The sequence below is a fragment of the Rhineura floridana genome, chromosome 15, assembly GCF_030035675.1.
Source record: "Rhineura floridana isolate rRhiFlo1 chromosome 15, rRhiFlo1.hap2, whole genome shotgun sequence".
Lineage (NCBI taxonomy): Eukaryota > Metazoa > Chordata > Lepidosauria > Squamata > Rhineuridae > Rhineura > Rhineura floridana.
Genome location: NC_084494.1, coordinates 25068237 through 25083623, shown reverse-complemented (window position 1 = coordinate 25083623; position 15387 = coordinate 25068237). Strand labels below are relative to the sequence as shown.

Genomic DNA, 15387 nt, shown 5'->3' with positions numbered 1-15387 from the left:
TCCATTGGCCACACCTGGAGGGGCAATGGGCTGATCTGCCAATCAGTTGCAAAATCTGTTTGAAGCTGAACTTAAAACAAATACACACAAGCTGATCCCACTAGGTTTTACAGTAAAAAGGGGGTGGGGTTTGACTAGTGTTGTGTGCCCCCTTTTCAGAAAAGGGAGGTGGATATGCACTGGCAAATCTCAACACCGCACAGAGTTATATTGCAGCCTCTGGGGAACTAGCTTCTTGGGTATCAGATGCACACTCAAAGATCCCCCAGAAAGGCTGTGAATGAGCAACAGATGAATGTGTAACACTCCACAGCTTGCAGAACTTCAGCATAGTGGTATCCCATTGTAAGGGCCATAGGCTTTGCATTCAGAAAGTTCCAGCATGCCTGGCATGTTCAAGTAGCAGGGGAGGGGACCCTGGAGAGCCCATATCAGTCAGAGTAGACCAGTGATGTTGTTGGACAACAAGTGTTATAACCCATGTCTATGGGCCATGCTGGCTGGGGCTGATGGGAGTTGGAGTCCAACACCATCTGGAAGGCCACGGGCCCTCCGACCCTAGAACAGACAGTATTGAGCTAGATGGACAAACAGCTGGCATAAGGCAGCTTCCTATGTGCCTATGGTCCTTATGGCAAGTGACCATTACTGCAGGATCCTCAGGGGCTAACTGCTCCCAATGGCTGGCTCCATCAACCCATCAGCTTTAAGCCATGAACAAAGGCCAGTGGGAAACTACCATGAAGATCTATGTTTAGACTGCTTGTTTGGCCAGCAGAGGGATGGATGCAGCTGTTGTTTTGGGAGGGTAGCTACCAGTCAGAACCCTAAGGGTAAATTTATACAGTCTATTTTTTACAGCAGGGATGGGGAAGCTGGTGCTATCCAGATATTGCTGGACTAGAACTCCCATCATCCCTGACCATTAGCCATGCTGGCTGGAGCTGATTGGAGTTGGGAGTTCAACAGCATCTGGAGGTTCCCCACACCTGTTTTACAGCAAAAAGTCACCATGGAGGTTGACAGACTATACAACTACATAGGAACTACACAGGAACACAGAAAGCTGCCTTATACTGAGTCAGACCATTGTTGCTCAGCATTGTCTACACTGACTGGCAGCTGCTCTCCAGGGTTTCGCACCTCTACCTAGAAATGCTGGCGGTTGAATCTTTTGCATGCAAAGCAGGTGCTAAACCACTGAGCTATAGTCCTTCCCCTAAACTACAGCCCCAAACCCCCTCCTTTGTATGTCCCAGCTGATGAGATGCCCGTTACCTGTCATACTGGCCTGTGATGTCAGGGACTCCTCGCTCTTGGCTGATCGCAAAGTGACAGTTTCAGGCTGACCCCCTATAGCAAGACAGGGCAAAGTAGTAAGTTATTTTCTGAAAAGGGCCTTATTGCAAGGTCACAATCTCTCTTCCAATCCTCACCCATGAAACACAAACCTTACCCACTTAAAAGGTAAAGGTGTCCCCGCACTTATAGTGCGAGTCGTTTCCGACTCTTAGGGTGATGTCTTGCGACATTTACTAGGCAGACCGTATATATGGGGTGGGATTGCCTGTTCCTTCCCCGGCCTTTCTTTACCCCCCAGCATATGCCGGGTACTCATTTTACCGACCACAGATGGATGGAAGGCTGAATGGACCTCGACCCCTTTTACCGGAGATTCGACTTCCTCCTTCCGTTGGAATCGAACTCCGGCCGTGAGCAGAGCTTTTGGCTGCGTTACTGCCGCTTACCACTCTGTGCCACAGAGGGTCTTACCCACTTAACAGTGGAATAAATATAAAGCCATAAAAGCCTGTTTGTTGGGAGACTGGTTTCAAGTTCTCAGCCAGTATATTCTATGCATCTGCAAGCACACCACATGTGTAACATTAGTTATCTGGTACAGAACTGAGCATCTGCATTTCTCAGCTTCTTTTTTTAAAAACAAAGCAAGCTTCTAGCCCTTAAAGGTGCTGACCTAGATAAGCTCAAAAATGCATGGGAAGCGCTTGATGAAATCTTAGAAGCCAAAGGTAGGGATTCAAAATTTGCATGCAACTTACCTTCCCTAGTTACTAGCAGCAGAATGAATTGTGCAAAATTTGCAGATACAATGCAAGTTTGCTCTATCAGCATAATTTAGTCATGATAAAATCTTGATTTTCTTGATACAGATTTGGGGTTTTCAGCAAGAGGAAGGCCACACCCCAGTAGCACTGAAGTTCAGCAGGGATTTGAAAAGATTTATTGGGGAAATTCCAGAATCCCCAATTAAATGCACTTCAAAATATAATTATAACCAAACACTGAAAGGTAAGAAAAGGCAAGGCAGTTTGAAGCATGGAAACCTGACAACTTAATGATGTTTTCTGGGCTTGATTTTATTGACTTACATTAGCTATTTTCCCTTAAGAAGTAAAAGAATTCAAAATGTGTTGTGAATTCTGAAATTTTATCAACAGATACACATGCACCTGTTATTACCTAACTGCATTTCTATCTTGCCGTCCTCTAAGAAGCTCAGAGTGGTTTACACAGAGCAGGGATGGGAAACCTTTTTCAGACCACAGGCCACATTCTCTCACAGGCAACCTTCCAGGGGCTGCATGCCAGTGGCTGGGTGTGGCCAGAGGCAAAAGTGGGTGGAGCAATGGATGCAACTCTTACTTTTGCCCTGTAGCTTATATTCTAGCCATGAAAAAGTCAGATGTTTCTCTGTGTGCATATACCCATAGACATATCTCCAGGCATTCATTCATTCATTCCAGGCAAGCAGGAGGCATTAGCAGAATTCAGGGATATGTTCCAACGAGGCAAAAGCACTTGAGAAGGGTACATGCAGGGCCAGTGAGAGGTGTGGACTGGAGAGAATCCTGAGGGCCAGGTACAGAGATCTGGAGAGCCGCATTCAGTCCTTGGGCCTGAGGTTCACTAGCCATGACCTAGATGGAGCCATACTACATCAGCTCTAAAGGTGCTACACTGGCTTCCAATTTGCTCCTGAGCCCAATTCAAGATGTTGATGCTTATCTTGAAAGCACCTCCTCCCATTCCAACCCGCCTGTACGCTTACATTGACAGAGGAGGTCCTTCTCCATGTTCCATCTTTAAGAGAAGTACATAACGAGTGTACAAAAGACAGGGCCTTCTCTAGGATGGCATCCTGACTGTGAAATGCCTTCTCAAGGGAGGTGTGCCTGATGAAGAGCTTGGCACCAGGTTAAAAACCATTTTATTCACCCAAATTTTAGATTATGATTGTCTTTGCTGACTAAATGGTCTTATACCTTCCAGTTTTATTATACTGTTGGTTTGTGTTACAATGTTTTTGTAATTTTAAATTTCTTTGTAAACAGCAGCGGCTTGCCTGATGGGATGGAGCCACAGCAACAGCCTCCTAGCAGCTGAGCAGCTGCCGCTTACTGTAAGGGGTAAGGCAAGGTCTGGGCTGCATAGATGCACTAGTGGAGCCAATCTGTGCTTGCACCAGTGCACCCTGACCTCGCCCCTGCTTCACGCCTCTCAGTACGCAGGAGTGATTCCACTGCCGGGAAGTCATTGCTACAGCTCCACTCCACTCTTGCTTTGTATATTGCCCCCAAATCCATTTTTTGGATGAAGAAGGCAACACGATCAGGCTTCAGTCAGGGCTCTCACCTGGCAGAGACTCGCCAAGCCCAAAAAGCTCTCCAAGTCGGTGTGATTTCTTGCGGAATGTGACCGGTGTTTTGCCAATGGCAAAGAAGGCCTTCCAGCTAGGACCTGACGTCTTCCGCACCCTCCCGTTACTTTCCGCCTTTTGCCTGCAGATGGAAGAGACAGGTCAGCAAAAAGCCACCAGCTCCAGCAGCTAAACAGCCCAAGCCTCTGCCAGACTGGAGAAAGCAATCCTGGCGGCCTGCTATCCCTGCAGGTAAAAAAAAGCCCACTCCCATTTGGAACACCAGCTGTTGAAGGATCATTGCACACATTAATCTGGCAATGGTCTTTGTGAGAGGGTAAGAACTGCTCTCTGGATCAGACCAAGGGCTATTTATTCCACCCCACCCTGTTTCAAAGAGCAGCCAGCCAGATGCCACTAGAAGCAGGGCATCAACGTGATGCGAGTCTCCTCTTGTTTGTTCCCAGCACCTGGTATTTAGAGGTATACTGCCTCTGTATACAGAGGCCTGATTACCTGGTGTCAGGTGAGCTCAACACAGAAGAGAGTTTCCCTTGCCCCTGCAGATCGGTGGATCCATGCTTGGCCTCCGGCTTGATGACCTTACACAGAGCCTGGGTACGTGCCTGTGCTTCTTCCAGAGACAGCAGTCGGGTGGAGGGGCAGCTGACCAACTGGGATTTGGGTCGGGGAAGGAAGCAGCGTCCTGTTAGTGGAGACAGGCTAGTGTCAGTGCAAAGAGAGATATGGCCTCATGGTCCATCATCAGGGCAGGCAAGCCGGGCCACACTTGCCCAGTGTCAGAAGCTCACATATACAACAATGTTTATTTGTGCTGGAATGCAACCCTAACTTGGTGGGTTTGCATAGGGTTAATAAAGACAGATAAGGGTAAGGACCTCCAGATTCCTAGGTTGTCTGCCTGTCCTTTGATCTCTGAGCTGACCTGGGAAAACTAGTACTCTTAGGAGCTGCTTTCGTCCTTCCTTTTCTCTACTCTCTTGGGAAAAGGAGACATCTCAGTCCTTTTGTCTCTCTCTCTCTCTCCTGCAGCATGCGGTCAAAGACCAGGTTCACTCTTTACACCTCCAACTTAGTTAGCTAGATCTTTGCTATCAAGCTAGTATTTCCTAAATAAACAGCTTTCGTATTTTCAAACCTAATGTCTCAGTGTGACTTAGGGCTTATCCACATGGGAACATAACTTTGTACTAAAGACACTGTTTTTACTTCCGTTTTCTATTTGCACTGTCCACATTAAGGGCTCAGTGCCAACTGCAACCATGGTTTTTCTATTCACACTGAGGGGGAAGGATCAATCACGCAGTTTCCTAATAACCACACCCTCTAATTTAACATTTCCTCTGGTTACCTGGCAACTGAGCATGCTCTGTTTGTTCTACCAGTTAGTTTCATTTAAAAAAGTGCGATTATTTCTATTTTCACTGGTACAATACAGCTGAAATACAAATCTTTGTTTGAGCAGTGTTATGCTTCTGCGCATAAGTTAGGGGGAAAAGAAAAATAAGGCACCATTTGCAGCAACATAAAAAAAAGGTTACAGAATGGGGGAGAGCAGTCGGAAGTCATTTGTCAGCCCACAGGAAATGAAATGAAAGAAGGGGGGGGAGGGAGTGGGCGTGGAGACGGGAACAATTGACACACCCACCTAAAAGCATTGGAGCAAAGCATCTGCAAGCACTAGAGATATGGACAAGACTTTTTTTCCTTCCCTTTTTGTATTATCAGAGGATTGGGTTAATATGGATTCACAGGGGGAAAACTGCATGATAGCTTCTGTTTGCCAATAACGTCATGTGAGCCATGCAAATTAAAAGGGGACGTGAGTAGCACCAAACACACACTAAACCACTGTGTAGATGACCCCTAAGACTGCAATCCAATACATGTCTACTCAGAAGTAAGCTCCACTGGGTTCAATGGAACTTTCTCCCAGTTAAGTGTGTATTGGATTGCAGCCTAAATCAGGAAAGGTGAGCTGCTTCAGTAAGGATTCATACACATAAAGCTCACTTAGACATCCATTAGCAAGCTCAGCTAATCAGCTGTCCCATGGGCACACTGACCACACCTATATACTGCCACGCAATTGGTACAACATATAACAGTACAATCAAAAAGCAGAGAAGAGGAAACAATCCTGTCCCAGCAACTGATAGAAATAGATGAAATGTTTTTTCAAGAATTTCCATATTATTCTGGAACACCTAGGGCAGCCTTTCCCAACCAGTGTGCCTCCAGATGTTGTTGGACCACAATTCCCATCTTTTCTGACCATTGGCAATGCTGGCTGAGGCTGATGGGAGTTGTGGTCCAACAGCATCTGGAGGCATACTGGTTGGGAAAGGCTGGCCTAGGGTGAAGATAGATGCAATGTTTTTAGTGCTGCTCATCAGGAAATAGCCTCAGCATATCCAGTTCAAATGTTTGCAGTTTAACAGTAAAGGGTAAAATCTGAAACAGGCACTCTTGGGGCCACCCTTGCTCACAAAGCCTTACTCTGAAGAAGGACCCTTCATCAGAGTGAGGCATGTGCAACCCTTATGGTGGCTAGCAGGCAGCCCTGCAGAGACAGCAGCAGATGGCCAGAGGGGCATCAGTTTGCCACTTCTCCCAACCCATCACCTAAGACAAGGGGCTCACCTTTTCCAATGAGAGGGCCAACTCCATTTTGCAACTATTTCAAAAAGTATTTGGCACCTTTTCCTTTATACACATATATAAACAAATATACATCCGCTGCTTTGAAAAAAAATTAAAAGATAGCCTGCCAGAATAATGAAAGATAGAGCGAGACCAGCTGCTGAATCAGCATTCAACTTGCTGATGTACAGCCATCATGCAAAGTACAAAACCAGGCTCATTCAGGAGATGAAGAACCTCTTGTAACTGCTCTTTAAATATGTGTTTGTTTGCTTAAAAAATTATAGGCTGTCTTTCTGCCTGAAGACCCCCAAAGCCACAACAAATCAAACTAGAGACAATTAAAAATGCAGCAATAAAAGACAAAGCAGTTCTGTTTGCCTTCAACATCACCTGTCGTGGACATGACTTCATTGACATCAGTGAAAGGGAATACACATTTGAAAAGCTCACATAGAAAGTAGATTGATACAAGTATCACTCTCAATTATTGTAAAGTGATTTTTTTTAAAAACTGAATTGGGAAAAAAGAAGAATGAATTGGAAACCAGGCATGGAGAGTTGCTACTTCAAAATTCTCTCCACAAGATAGAGAACATCAGAAATAATAATTAATCCGATGGCAAATCTGATGATTGCAGAAATGGAGCCTACCACTAGTATGTATGTAGCCTTGGTCACATTGAGAAAACTGGTGATGACTCCTTACCTGGGACAGGAGGTGCATTGGGGTGAACAGACCTACAGTGATCCTACAAATGCACGTGATCTGAACAGTTATGGCTTCCTTCAAGAATTCTGGGCCTAGCAGGTTAACCCTGTGAAAAGGATGCTGAGGGATTCCTAGCATAGGAACATAAGAAGCTGCCTTATACCTAGTAAGACCAACGGTCTCTTCAGCTTTGTATTATCTGCAATACAGCAACTCTCCAGGCTTTCAGGCCTTACCTGGAGATGCTAAGGATTGGACCTGGGACCTTCTGCATGGAAAGCAGATGCTCTGTCACTGAGGTATGACCCCTCCCCACAGCGTTCTAAGCAGATTTCTAAGCAGCCACACAAAATAGCCCTTTGGTGTGAGGTACCTGCGCTGTCCTTGCCGACAGAGGTGAACGTGTCACTGAAGAGAACCTGAACATTGTTGAGGAGGAATTCGACCACAAGGGATTGAACTCGAACTTCCTGGAAGGCATCGGCTCCACACTGTGCAACTGACTCCAGAGCCATCGACCTGCCGTAAAAAAAAAAATGGAAGGGGGAATTACCAGGTAGCTACGCTCCCCTGCAAGACATATGGCAGGCTTGGAAAGGGGACGAGCAGATTCACACAGCCCTGGGATACCCTGCTTGTGGCCCAGAGGGCGTAGCCTTGAGGTAATATGGTTAAGAAGGGCCAGACCCATAAAGCAGCAGGACTTAAACCCATGAGGAGGAGGCTGGTGTTGGGAGGAACCCCAGGGCACTGTGGGTAAGTGACAGGGAGAAGGCAGGGTCAGGAACAGAGGCAGAGAGGAGGGTAGAATAAATGCTAGGAAAGGCGTAGATGGAATCTCAAACGAAGCACTACTGTAGGGGTGGCTAACTTTTTTTAGGCAGAGGGCCACATTTTTGGGCTGAGGCTGGATGTCAAACGAGGTGTGGCTGAATTGTAGAAGGGGGTGCAGCCAAAACATTTAAATGGGAAAAATTAGAGGACCTTGGGGCACCACAAAAACTGTTTTCAGCGTCACAGCAGCAAGGATTTATGCTTAGCGCAATGTAACTTTCCCCCCTCTCTTCCCCCCACATGCGCCCTCCTGAAATCTGCTCCAGAGGTTTTGGGGCAAATCCCAGAACAGATTTAGCAGCCGGGGTGGACGGAGGGGGAAGTTCTATTCCACAAGAATAAATCCTTGCTCTAATGAAGGGGTGGGGAACCTTCTTCAGTCCAAGAGCTGCATTCCCCTCTGGGCAACCCTCCAAGGGCCACCATTCAGTGGGGGGTGAGGCCAAAGGAAAGTATGTGGAACAATGAATGTATGTATTATAACCTCTGTACTGTAAGCTAGCTTCTACACGCACACACATACACCCCTCTCTGTCCTCCATCCAAGAAAAGAAGGGACATTCTCAGAGTTCAAGGACGCATCCCAGCCAGGCAAAAGCACTCGGGGTGTGAAGCAGAACCATTGAGGAATGTGGCCTTGGGATAGGGGGTGTGGCCTGGGGCGAGTTCCAAGAGCCAAACTGAGAGGCCTGGAAGGCCACCATTGGCCTCCAGGCCTGAGATTCTCCATGCCCGCACTCATGGAATGAGAAACTCAATCGTACTTTGGATACAAGCCACATTTTGGTGTGTTTCAGGGGGCAGATGCAGCCTGAGGGCTAGCCACCCCTGAGCTGAAGGGTCAAGCTGGCAGAACCCTAAAGAGGAATGCCTGGGATACAGCCTCACAATCCTAAGGGAGGGGTAGAGAACTTGGCAACCCCATTTCCCTTGGAGAAAAGCAGCTGGGAGCCACAAACTGGTGTTGGGCAGGGCCAGAGCTTACCAAAAAAAACCCATTCTTAAACCCACACACATACACACTGTTCACATACACACACCAATCTCACACAGAGGCAGAGGGCTGCGTCAAAGTGCCAGGGAATGCCAGGAGTGAAATGGGAAAGTCAAGGTATGGCTCAAGAGCCATAGATTCATATCCCTCGGGGTCAGTGCGGGATGGGTCAAGTTCATGCCCCGGAGAGATATCAGTAAGGGCTGGTGTTAGCACAGGGGAAACGCCAGGAGACCACGTGGAGAAGATTCCAAGAGCAGGGCAGGCAAGAGCTGGAGAGGATGCAAGGGCAGAGCGTCTTGGCAATACAGAGAAGGCACGGGGGAGGGCGGTGCTGATGCAGGGCCATTGGTCTGGGCGTCTCACCGCAGCAGGTTGGGTGCCCAAACGATGGCTAAGTTGCGGATATGCATGCTGGTGTTTTGACTGTGCATAGCCATGCGTGCCAGGTGCCGCAGCAGAAATTCCAGGGTCCTGTTGGGACAGAGCAGAAGCTGCTACAACTAGAGAGTCTGCTTCAATGGGCTACCGACTCTCTTGCAATCCCCCCTGCTCAGCCCCAATGCCCCCCACCCACCCCCAATCACACACCCAATCACACACCCCGCAAGGGCTCTTCCGTTCATCCTCCCTGCCCTTGTTTGGAGAGCCATCTTGGGTACGTGTCCACATCTCAGACAATACATACCTGTAGTGTGGTGGAGGCAGTTGCTGAATGACATCATGAACCCGCACCAAGCGATCTTCATTCCCTGAAACTGACACGGCCTCCTACAGTAAGGGGAGAAGAAAAGGAGGGAGGGAACGTCAGCATGCTAACTAGGCCTCAGTGTCAGTTTGTTTCCAGGCCCAGTTCAAGGTGCTCATGTTAGTGTTTACAGCCTTAAACAGCCTAGGCCCAAAATATCCAAAATACCATCTCCATCTCTGCCAGCTGCCTTGAGTGTCCAGATCTGCAGAGGGGGCTCTCTTGGTAGTTCTGCTACTCTTGGAAATGTAGGGGTACAAGAGAAGGCTTTCTCTGTGGTAGCCCCTAAATTGTGAAACTCTCTCTCTCTCTCTCTCTCTCTCACACACACACACACACAGATGTGTCCAGAGTCTTCATTGCATCGTTTTCGCTGAAGGCCCCATCTCTTTACGTTGGCCTTTGTGATATCTTTGTTCTCTAAGACCCACTTTTTTAATGTATACTGTTCTGTTCTATTTGGAATAGTTTTACCTGATTTATAACTGTAATTGTTTTATCTGTTTTTGTAATTGTACACGATCCTGTTGTAACTTGCTCTGAGACCGTATAGTGCAGGACAGGTAAGGCATTTTATAAATAAAAAGATAAATCATATAAATCAAGGCATAGGCATGAACACAGGAATCCAATCATAGGTCCATCTAGCTCAGCATTGTCTATACTGATTGGCTGCAGCTCTCCGGGATTGAACCTGGGACTTTCTGCATGCAAGACAGATTCTCTACCACTCAGCTACAGTAGCTTCCTTTACTCAGTACTCAACATTCAGAAATGCATTTGTCAGTAATGCGGCAGCCAGAAAGTACCACACATAATTGAGTATCTTCCACCTGAAGAGTTTTTAGTTGATTTAGTATGTTCGCATTCCACCTTTCTTCCATTGTAGTACTCAAGGTGGTGTACGTAAGGTTCCCAGGTGACTGCATCCAGGCACTGACCACACACACATCTGTTTAGCAACCTGCACAATGCTAGAGCATTCCTAACAGATGGCAGTTCAACCACTGCTTGAAGACATCTGGTAAGGGAGAAACCACCACTCCCAGTTCCATTGGTTCCGTTGTTAAACTGCTCTGACCACCAAGACCAGGTGCTATGTCATCACCAAACTGTTTATATGATCCCTGATAGGGTGGATCACATGGCCATGAACAGAAGTAAAATAGAGCAAGAAACATGTGGAAAATGTAAGGAGAACATTAAGAAGCACATTTTGGGGGGAAGGGGGGACTCCCTTTCTCACATCAAAAATATCCATCCATACAGTTTTGATTTAACCCTAGTGCGGATGGTTGGAATTTCAAAATTACTGTACACAATTCAGCCACTATTTTTTTTTTTCAATAATTTTTATTCAGATTTTCATAAAACATACAAGACAAAATCATAAAACATTCAAAGACAAAAAACAAAATCAAAAATAGTTAAACAAAAAGAAAAAAAGAAAAAGAAAAAAAACAAAAATAAAAAATAAAGAGTAAAATATTGACTTCCCATTTGTCAAAGATCAAATCAGTTATAAGTCTATAATATATAACAATCCTGTCTCTTAAGTCATATTATAAAATCACTTTCCTCCAGTAGTTATCTTACTTAATCATCAAATCTCATAAACATTACTTTATTCTTTCCACAAAAAGTCAAAGAGAGGTTTCAATTCTTTAAGAAATATATCTATCAATTTTTTTTTCCAGATAAGCATATCGATTAATCCATCTCATTACTAATTATGATAATCTTATTGTCATAACCATAGTCAAAATAAACATTTCAATTAATCCATCACATCAGAATCTGTTAGGTTCAATAATTTCAGTAGCCATTGTTCTATTATCTCTATTAGTTCCATTTTCCATCTTCCATCTTCAGTAGTCTTGTTAAGTCCAGTAATTTCAATATCCAATCTTCCATTATCAGTATTCCATAATAATCTTGCTGTCAAAGCCATAGTCATATAGTAAGAGTCTGATGGGGATTACCTCTATCCCAAATATTTTCTTGCCATCCATTCTGAATAGGTTGCTGAAATACTGCTGTAAAATCATATCTCTGTTCTTTTTTTCAAAATACACTGGGTCATCTCTTAAAAGTTTTTCCATTGTCACATGGCTGCAGTTAATTCCATAGATTTTCTCTATATTGGGCTCCATCACATCATTCCAGTCCAGAAGATTATCCATGCCATTGATAACTTTATCTCTAGAATCTTCATTCATTTCTTCAGAGATAACATTGAGTTCCAAACAATAGATTTTATTTCTAAAGTCCATAGACTCCAAATCTTGTTCCTGTTCCACGTTGGTTCCAATCTCCGGGATCTCCTCTCTCACAGGGACCCCTATTCCAGTCTCCAGGGTCACCTCTCTCACAGGGACCCCTGTTCCAATCTCCGGGGTCTCCTCTCTCACAGGGACCCCTTCCAGGGTCACCTCTCTCACAGGGACCCTTATATCTTTAATCTCCTGCTTCATTTTACTCAATTCAATTTTCATTATCTCAATCTCATCCATTATTTTCTGAAACATAGTTATTTCCAGATTTTCAGCCACTTTCTTAATTGCCATTTTAAAAGAAAAATATAGGAAAACCACTTCTTATTTCAGCAACAATTGGGTTAATACTCCAAACTTGGTGACATCACAGTATAAACAGAGCAGACAGCCTTATCTCTCCAATAGTTAAGTAAACAAAATGCAGTTCCCAGGATCGAAACAATTAATGGCAATCGTCAAGAAACAGATTCGTCAAAATAAAATAGACCAAAAAGAGAGTAGTCTCAAAACAGTATAATATTTTTCAAAATAAAAATCTGGAATAGAAATCCCTCTTCTGTGTATATCTTTAGAATGCAAATCCAGGACAGCTTTTTGCAACAAAAACAGAGATAAGCTATTAATTAGTGCGTAGCAGAGAGAAGTTACGGCTCCCCAGTGAGATGTCAAAAACCGATCAATCTGGCAAATCTCTTTTAAACAGCAACAATTTAAGTCAAGTAAAAGAAAAATATAGAAAGAAGGGTGCTTGCCTGTTAGTGCGTTCTCTCTTAGAAGATAAGGTGAACGTTCGCTTTATCAGATAGAGCTTGCTGTTAAAAATCCGTCCCACCTTCGTCGGCTGGACCTCGTCCCATAAATTAATGAGATCTGGTCGTCCCAACAAAAATAGGCTTTGAGGTTAATCTCTTCGTTTCTCCCTACCCGGGAGAAGTTTAATCAGTCAAAAAAAAAAGAAAAAACTGACTGATATATCTGAATAAGCTTCTTTTGAGGCAGGAGCCCGTCTCAAAAGCAGGCACAGGCTAAGTCACCCTTCCCGGAAGTCCACAATTCAGCCACTATTAAGCACTTTTAAGTCCCATTGATTTCAGTGGGTAAGTTAAGACTGTGCTTGAATCCCTCCCATTGAAATTAATGGGACTTCAATGTTGGCTTAGCCTGTGCCCACTATATTTTCCAGGCTTCCTATTATCTAGTGGAGTCTGTTAAATCTATTTCTGGGTTTGTTTCTGTCATCATTTCCTCAACACAGAAGCTGCAAAAAAGCTTCTAAACAGATCACTGGAATATGAGATGGATTTTGCACATCATCCAAATATGGCTAAAATGATCATCTAAAGCAATTTGTCTACCAATGTGGTTGGCTTTAAAAGAGGATTAGACAAATTCATGAACTATGAAGCTACCAATGGCACCTAACCATGTTGGCTATGCTTTGTCTCCATGGTTGGAGGAAGCATGCCTCTGGATACCAGTTGCTGGAAACTGCAGGAGGGGAGATGCCCATAGGCCCTGGTTGCAGTGAAGACTGGTGGCTCAGATGTCAGCAGGGCAGAGTATCCACTCTGGATTTTAGATTTAACTTTCAAGGAGTTATCCAAGGTGCTGAAAACCAAGTCCTAAACTAGGTTCAGCACCTTGGGCAGCTCCTGGAAAGTTCAGACTAAAACCCGGAGCAGATTCACTGCCCCACCGACATCGGAGCCACCAACCTCCACTATATGGTTGGCCATTGAGAAAACAGGATGCTAGACTAGATGGGCCACTGCCTTGATCCAGCAGGCTCTTCTTATGTTCTTACAGATAGTAAGTGGTCTACAAATGGGAATAATAATTATAATAAATTATAATAAAATCAAATTGAATCAAATTAAAAAAGAAGGGTCTAGTACTTGTCAATTTTTTAACTGCTTTTGCCCTCTTAGGCCAGAACAGTGGAAGCCAGGAGCAAGTTTACTTTTGGGCAGAATTCTGCATGCATGTTCTCCCTTATATTTCAACAAGTAATAGGGCAAGAGCCTTAATAGTTATTGTTGTAAACAAAAACTGAAAATTCAGGAAGAGGGGCTAAAACATCCCTCAATGATGATGATGATGATATCCCACCCTTCCTTCCAGAAGAAACACAGGCCACCATCCCAAAGGAGAGGCGCCACCATTATGATGACGACAACTAATAATAAAATTCCAGAAGCAGCCCAGGACAGTATCTCTGCTGCTACAGCCTTCATTGCGTGAGAAAGTGAAGCCATGTCTGAGGGCCCCAGTTCTTATTTAACATGACCATTCTTGGACATTGCTCTACAAGCTATCACAAATGCAAACTGAAAACAATGAAAAAGAAATAGGAGGGGATGGAAAGAAAAAAGAGAAAGGAGGAGCCAGAGTGAACCAAGTCTAAAATAGCACAGCACAAAGAACAGGTAATACAAAAGAAAGAAGGAAGTCAGGAGAAATTGCTGCACGGATAATTGTGCAGGCAGCAACGTTGGCGGGCGATGTAATTGTACTCTGCTGTTCCATCTCCTCTTGTTTCTTTCCCTCTTTCCTTTTTCTTCTGCAACTCCCACTTTTATTGTTTAGTCCTGGGAACGCGCACAAAGAGTAGATACGGGACTGGTTAGTACACTCTCTGGGGCCAACTTTCGTTTGACAGTTGGAGCCCATGGCAGCTGCAGTTTTGAGCCACTGAGACGCCTGCAGAAAAGCACCTGGCGCTTAAGGCAGGTGATAGATCTGGCAGGGGAAAGTGGAGGGGTTACTGGCATCAGTTTTATTTAGTTTATGTATTTATTTATTTAGCTTAGAGGTTGTTGGGAGTTTTTTTTACAATCAAGCAGTATAGAATTTTTGTTTTAAAAAAGTGTTTCTAGTCTGATCATACATTGCTCTGAGGACAGCATTGTTCAAAAGCAGCTTCTAAATGGAATGATGATCAAGCACACAGCCAGCTCAAGACTTGGTGACAAGTAGAAAGGTGAAAGCCTGGGGGGGGGATGGAAAAATTAGGGGGGAAACAGTAAAACTCCATTTCCCCACACTCCAAATTGTTTCTGTTTTTTCCCCCCGGGTCTTCACATCTCTAGCGTGAAGTATTTTGGAATTATGGTTTGCCTCCACGTTCCATCTTTTGTATAGAGGACCAATGTGCAAGCCTGCTTGGTCAATGCTTCCTCTCAAACTTTCATACCCCACAACATGCAGAGGTAGACGAGGGCAACTGATAAGCATGCTCCAAGAACTACCTCTGCCTTAGGCCATGTGGCATTTGAAGAGAGCAAAGATCTGTTCACTGCTGCCTCAGAGGGCATGACTAGATCTAAAGAACTTAAGTGACAGGAGGGCAGATTTTATTTGGACATCTTGACCATAGGAGCAGTTCAACAATGGATCCAATTACCTAGGGAGGTGGTAGACTCTCCCTGGAGATCTTCAGGCAGAGGATGCCCAGCCATCTGTTGGGGATACTCTAGCTGTGGATTTCTAGCTCTCTGGACT

The 15387-nt window shown here is 44.8% G+C and overlaps 1 protein-coding gene across 3 annotated transcripts in view; it reads right to left on the bottom strand.

The window, feature by feature from the left end:
- The window catches only part of ARHGAP33 (Rho GTPase activating protein 33), a 65688-nt gene that overhangs the window by 9061 nt on the left and 41240 nt on the right, over window positions 1-15387 (bottom strand). For 2 of the 3 annotated variants that reach the window (XM_061596865.1, XM_061596864.1), the window contains exons 14-19: window positions 9551-9633; window positions 9229-9336; window positions 7408-7553; window positions 4175-4364; window positions 3655-3800; window positions 1279-1353 (exon numbers count right to left, since the gene is read on the bottom strand). In XM_061596865.1, coding sequence (XP_061452849.1) covers window positions 1279-1353; window positions 3655-3800; window positions 4175-4364; window positions 7408-7553; window positions 9229-9336; window positions 9551-9633 — 748 coding nt within the window. The remainder of the gene's footprint in view (window positions 1-1278; window positions 1354-3654; window positions 3801-4174; window positions 4365-7407; window positions 7554-9228; window positions 9337-9550; window positions 9634-15387) is intronic. The other variant, XM_061596867.1, reaches the window with a different exon arrangement.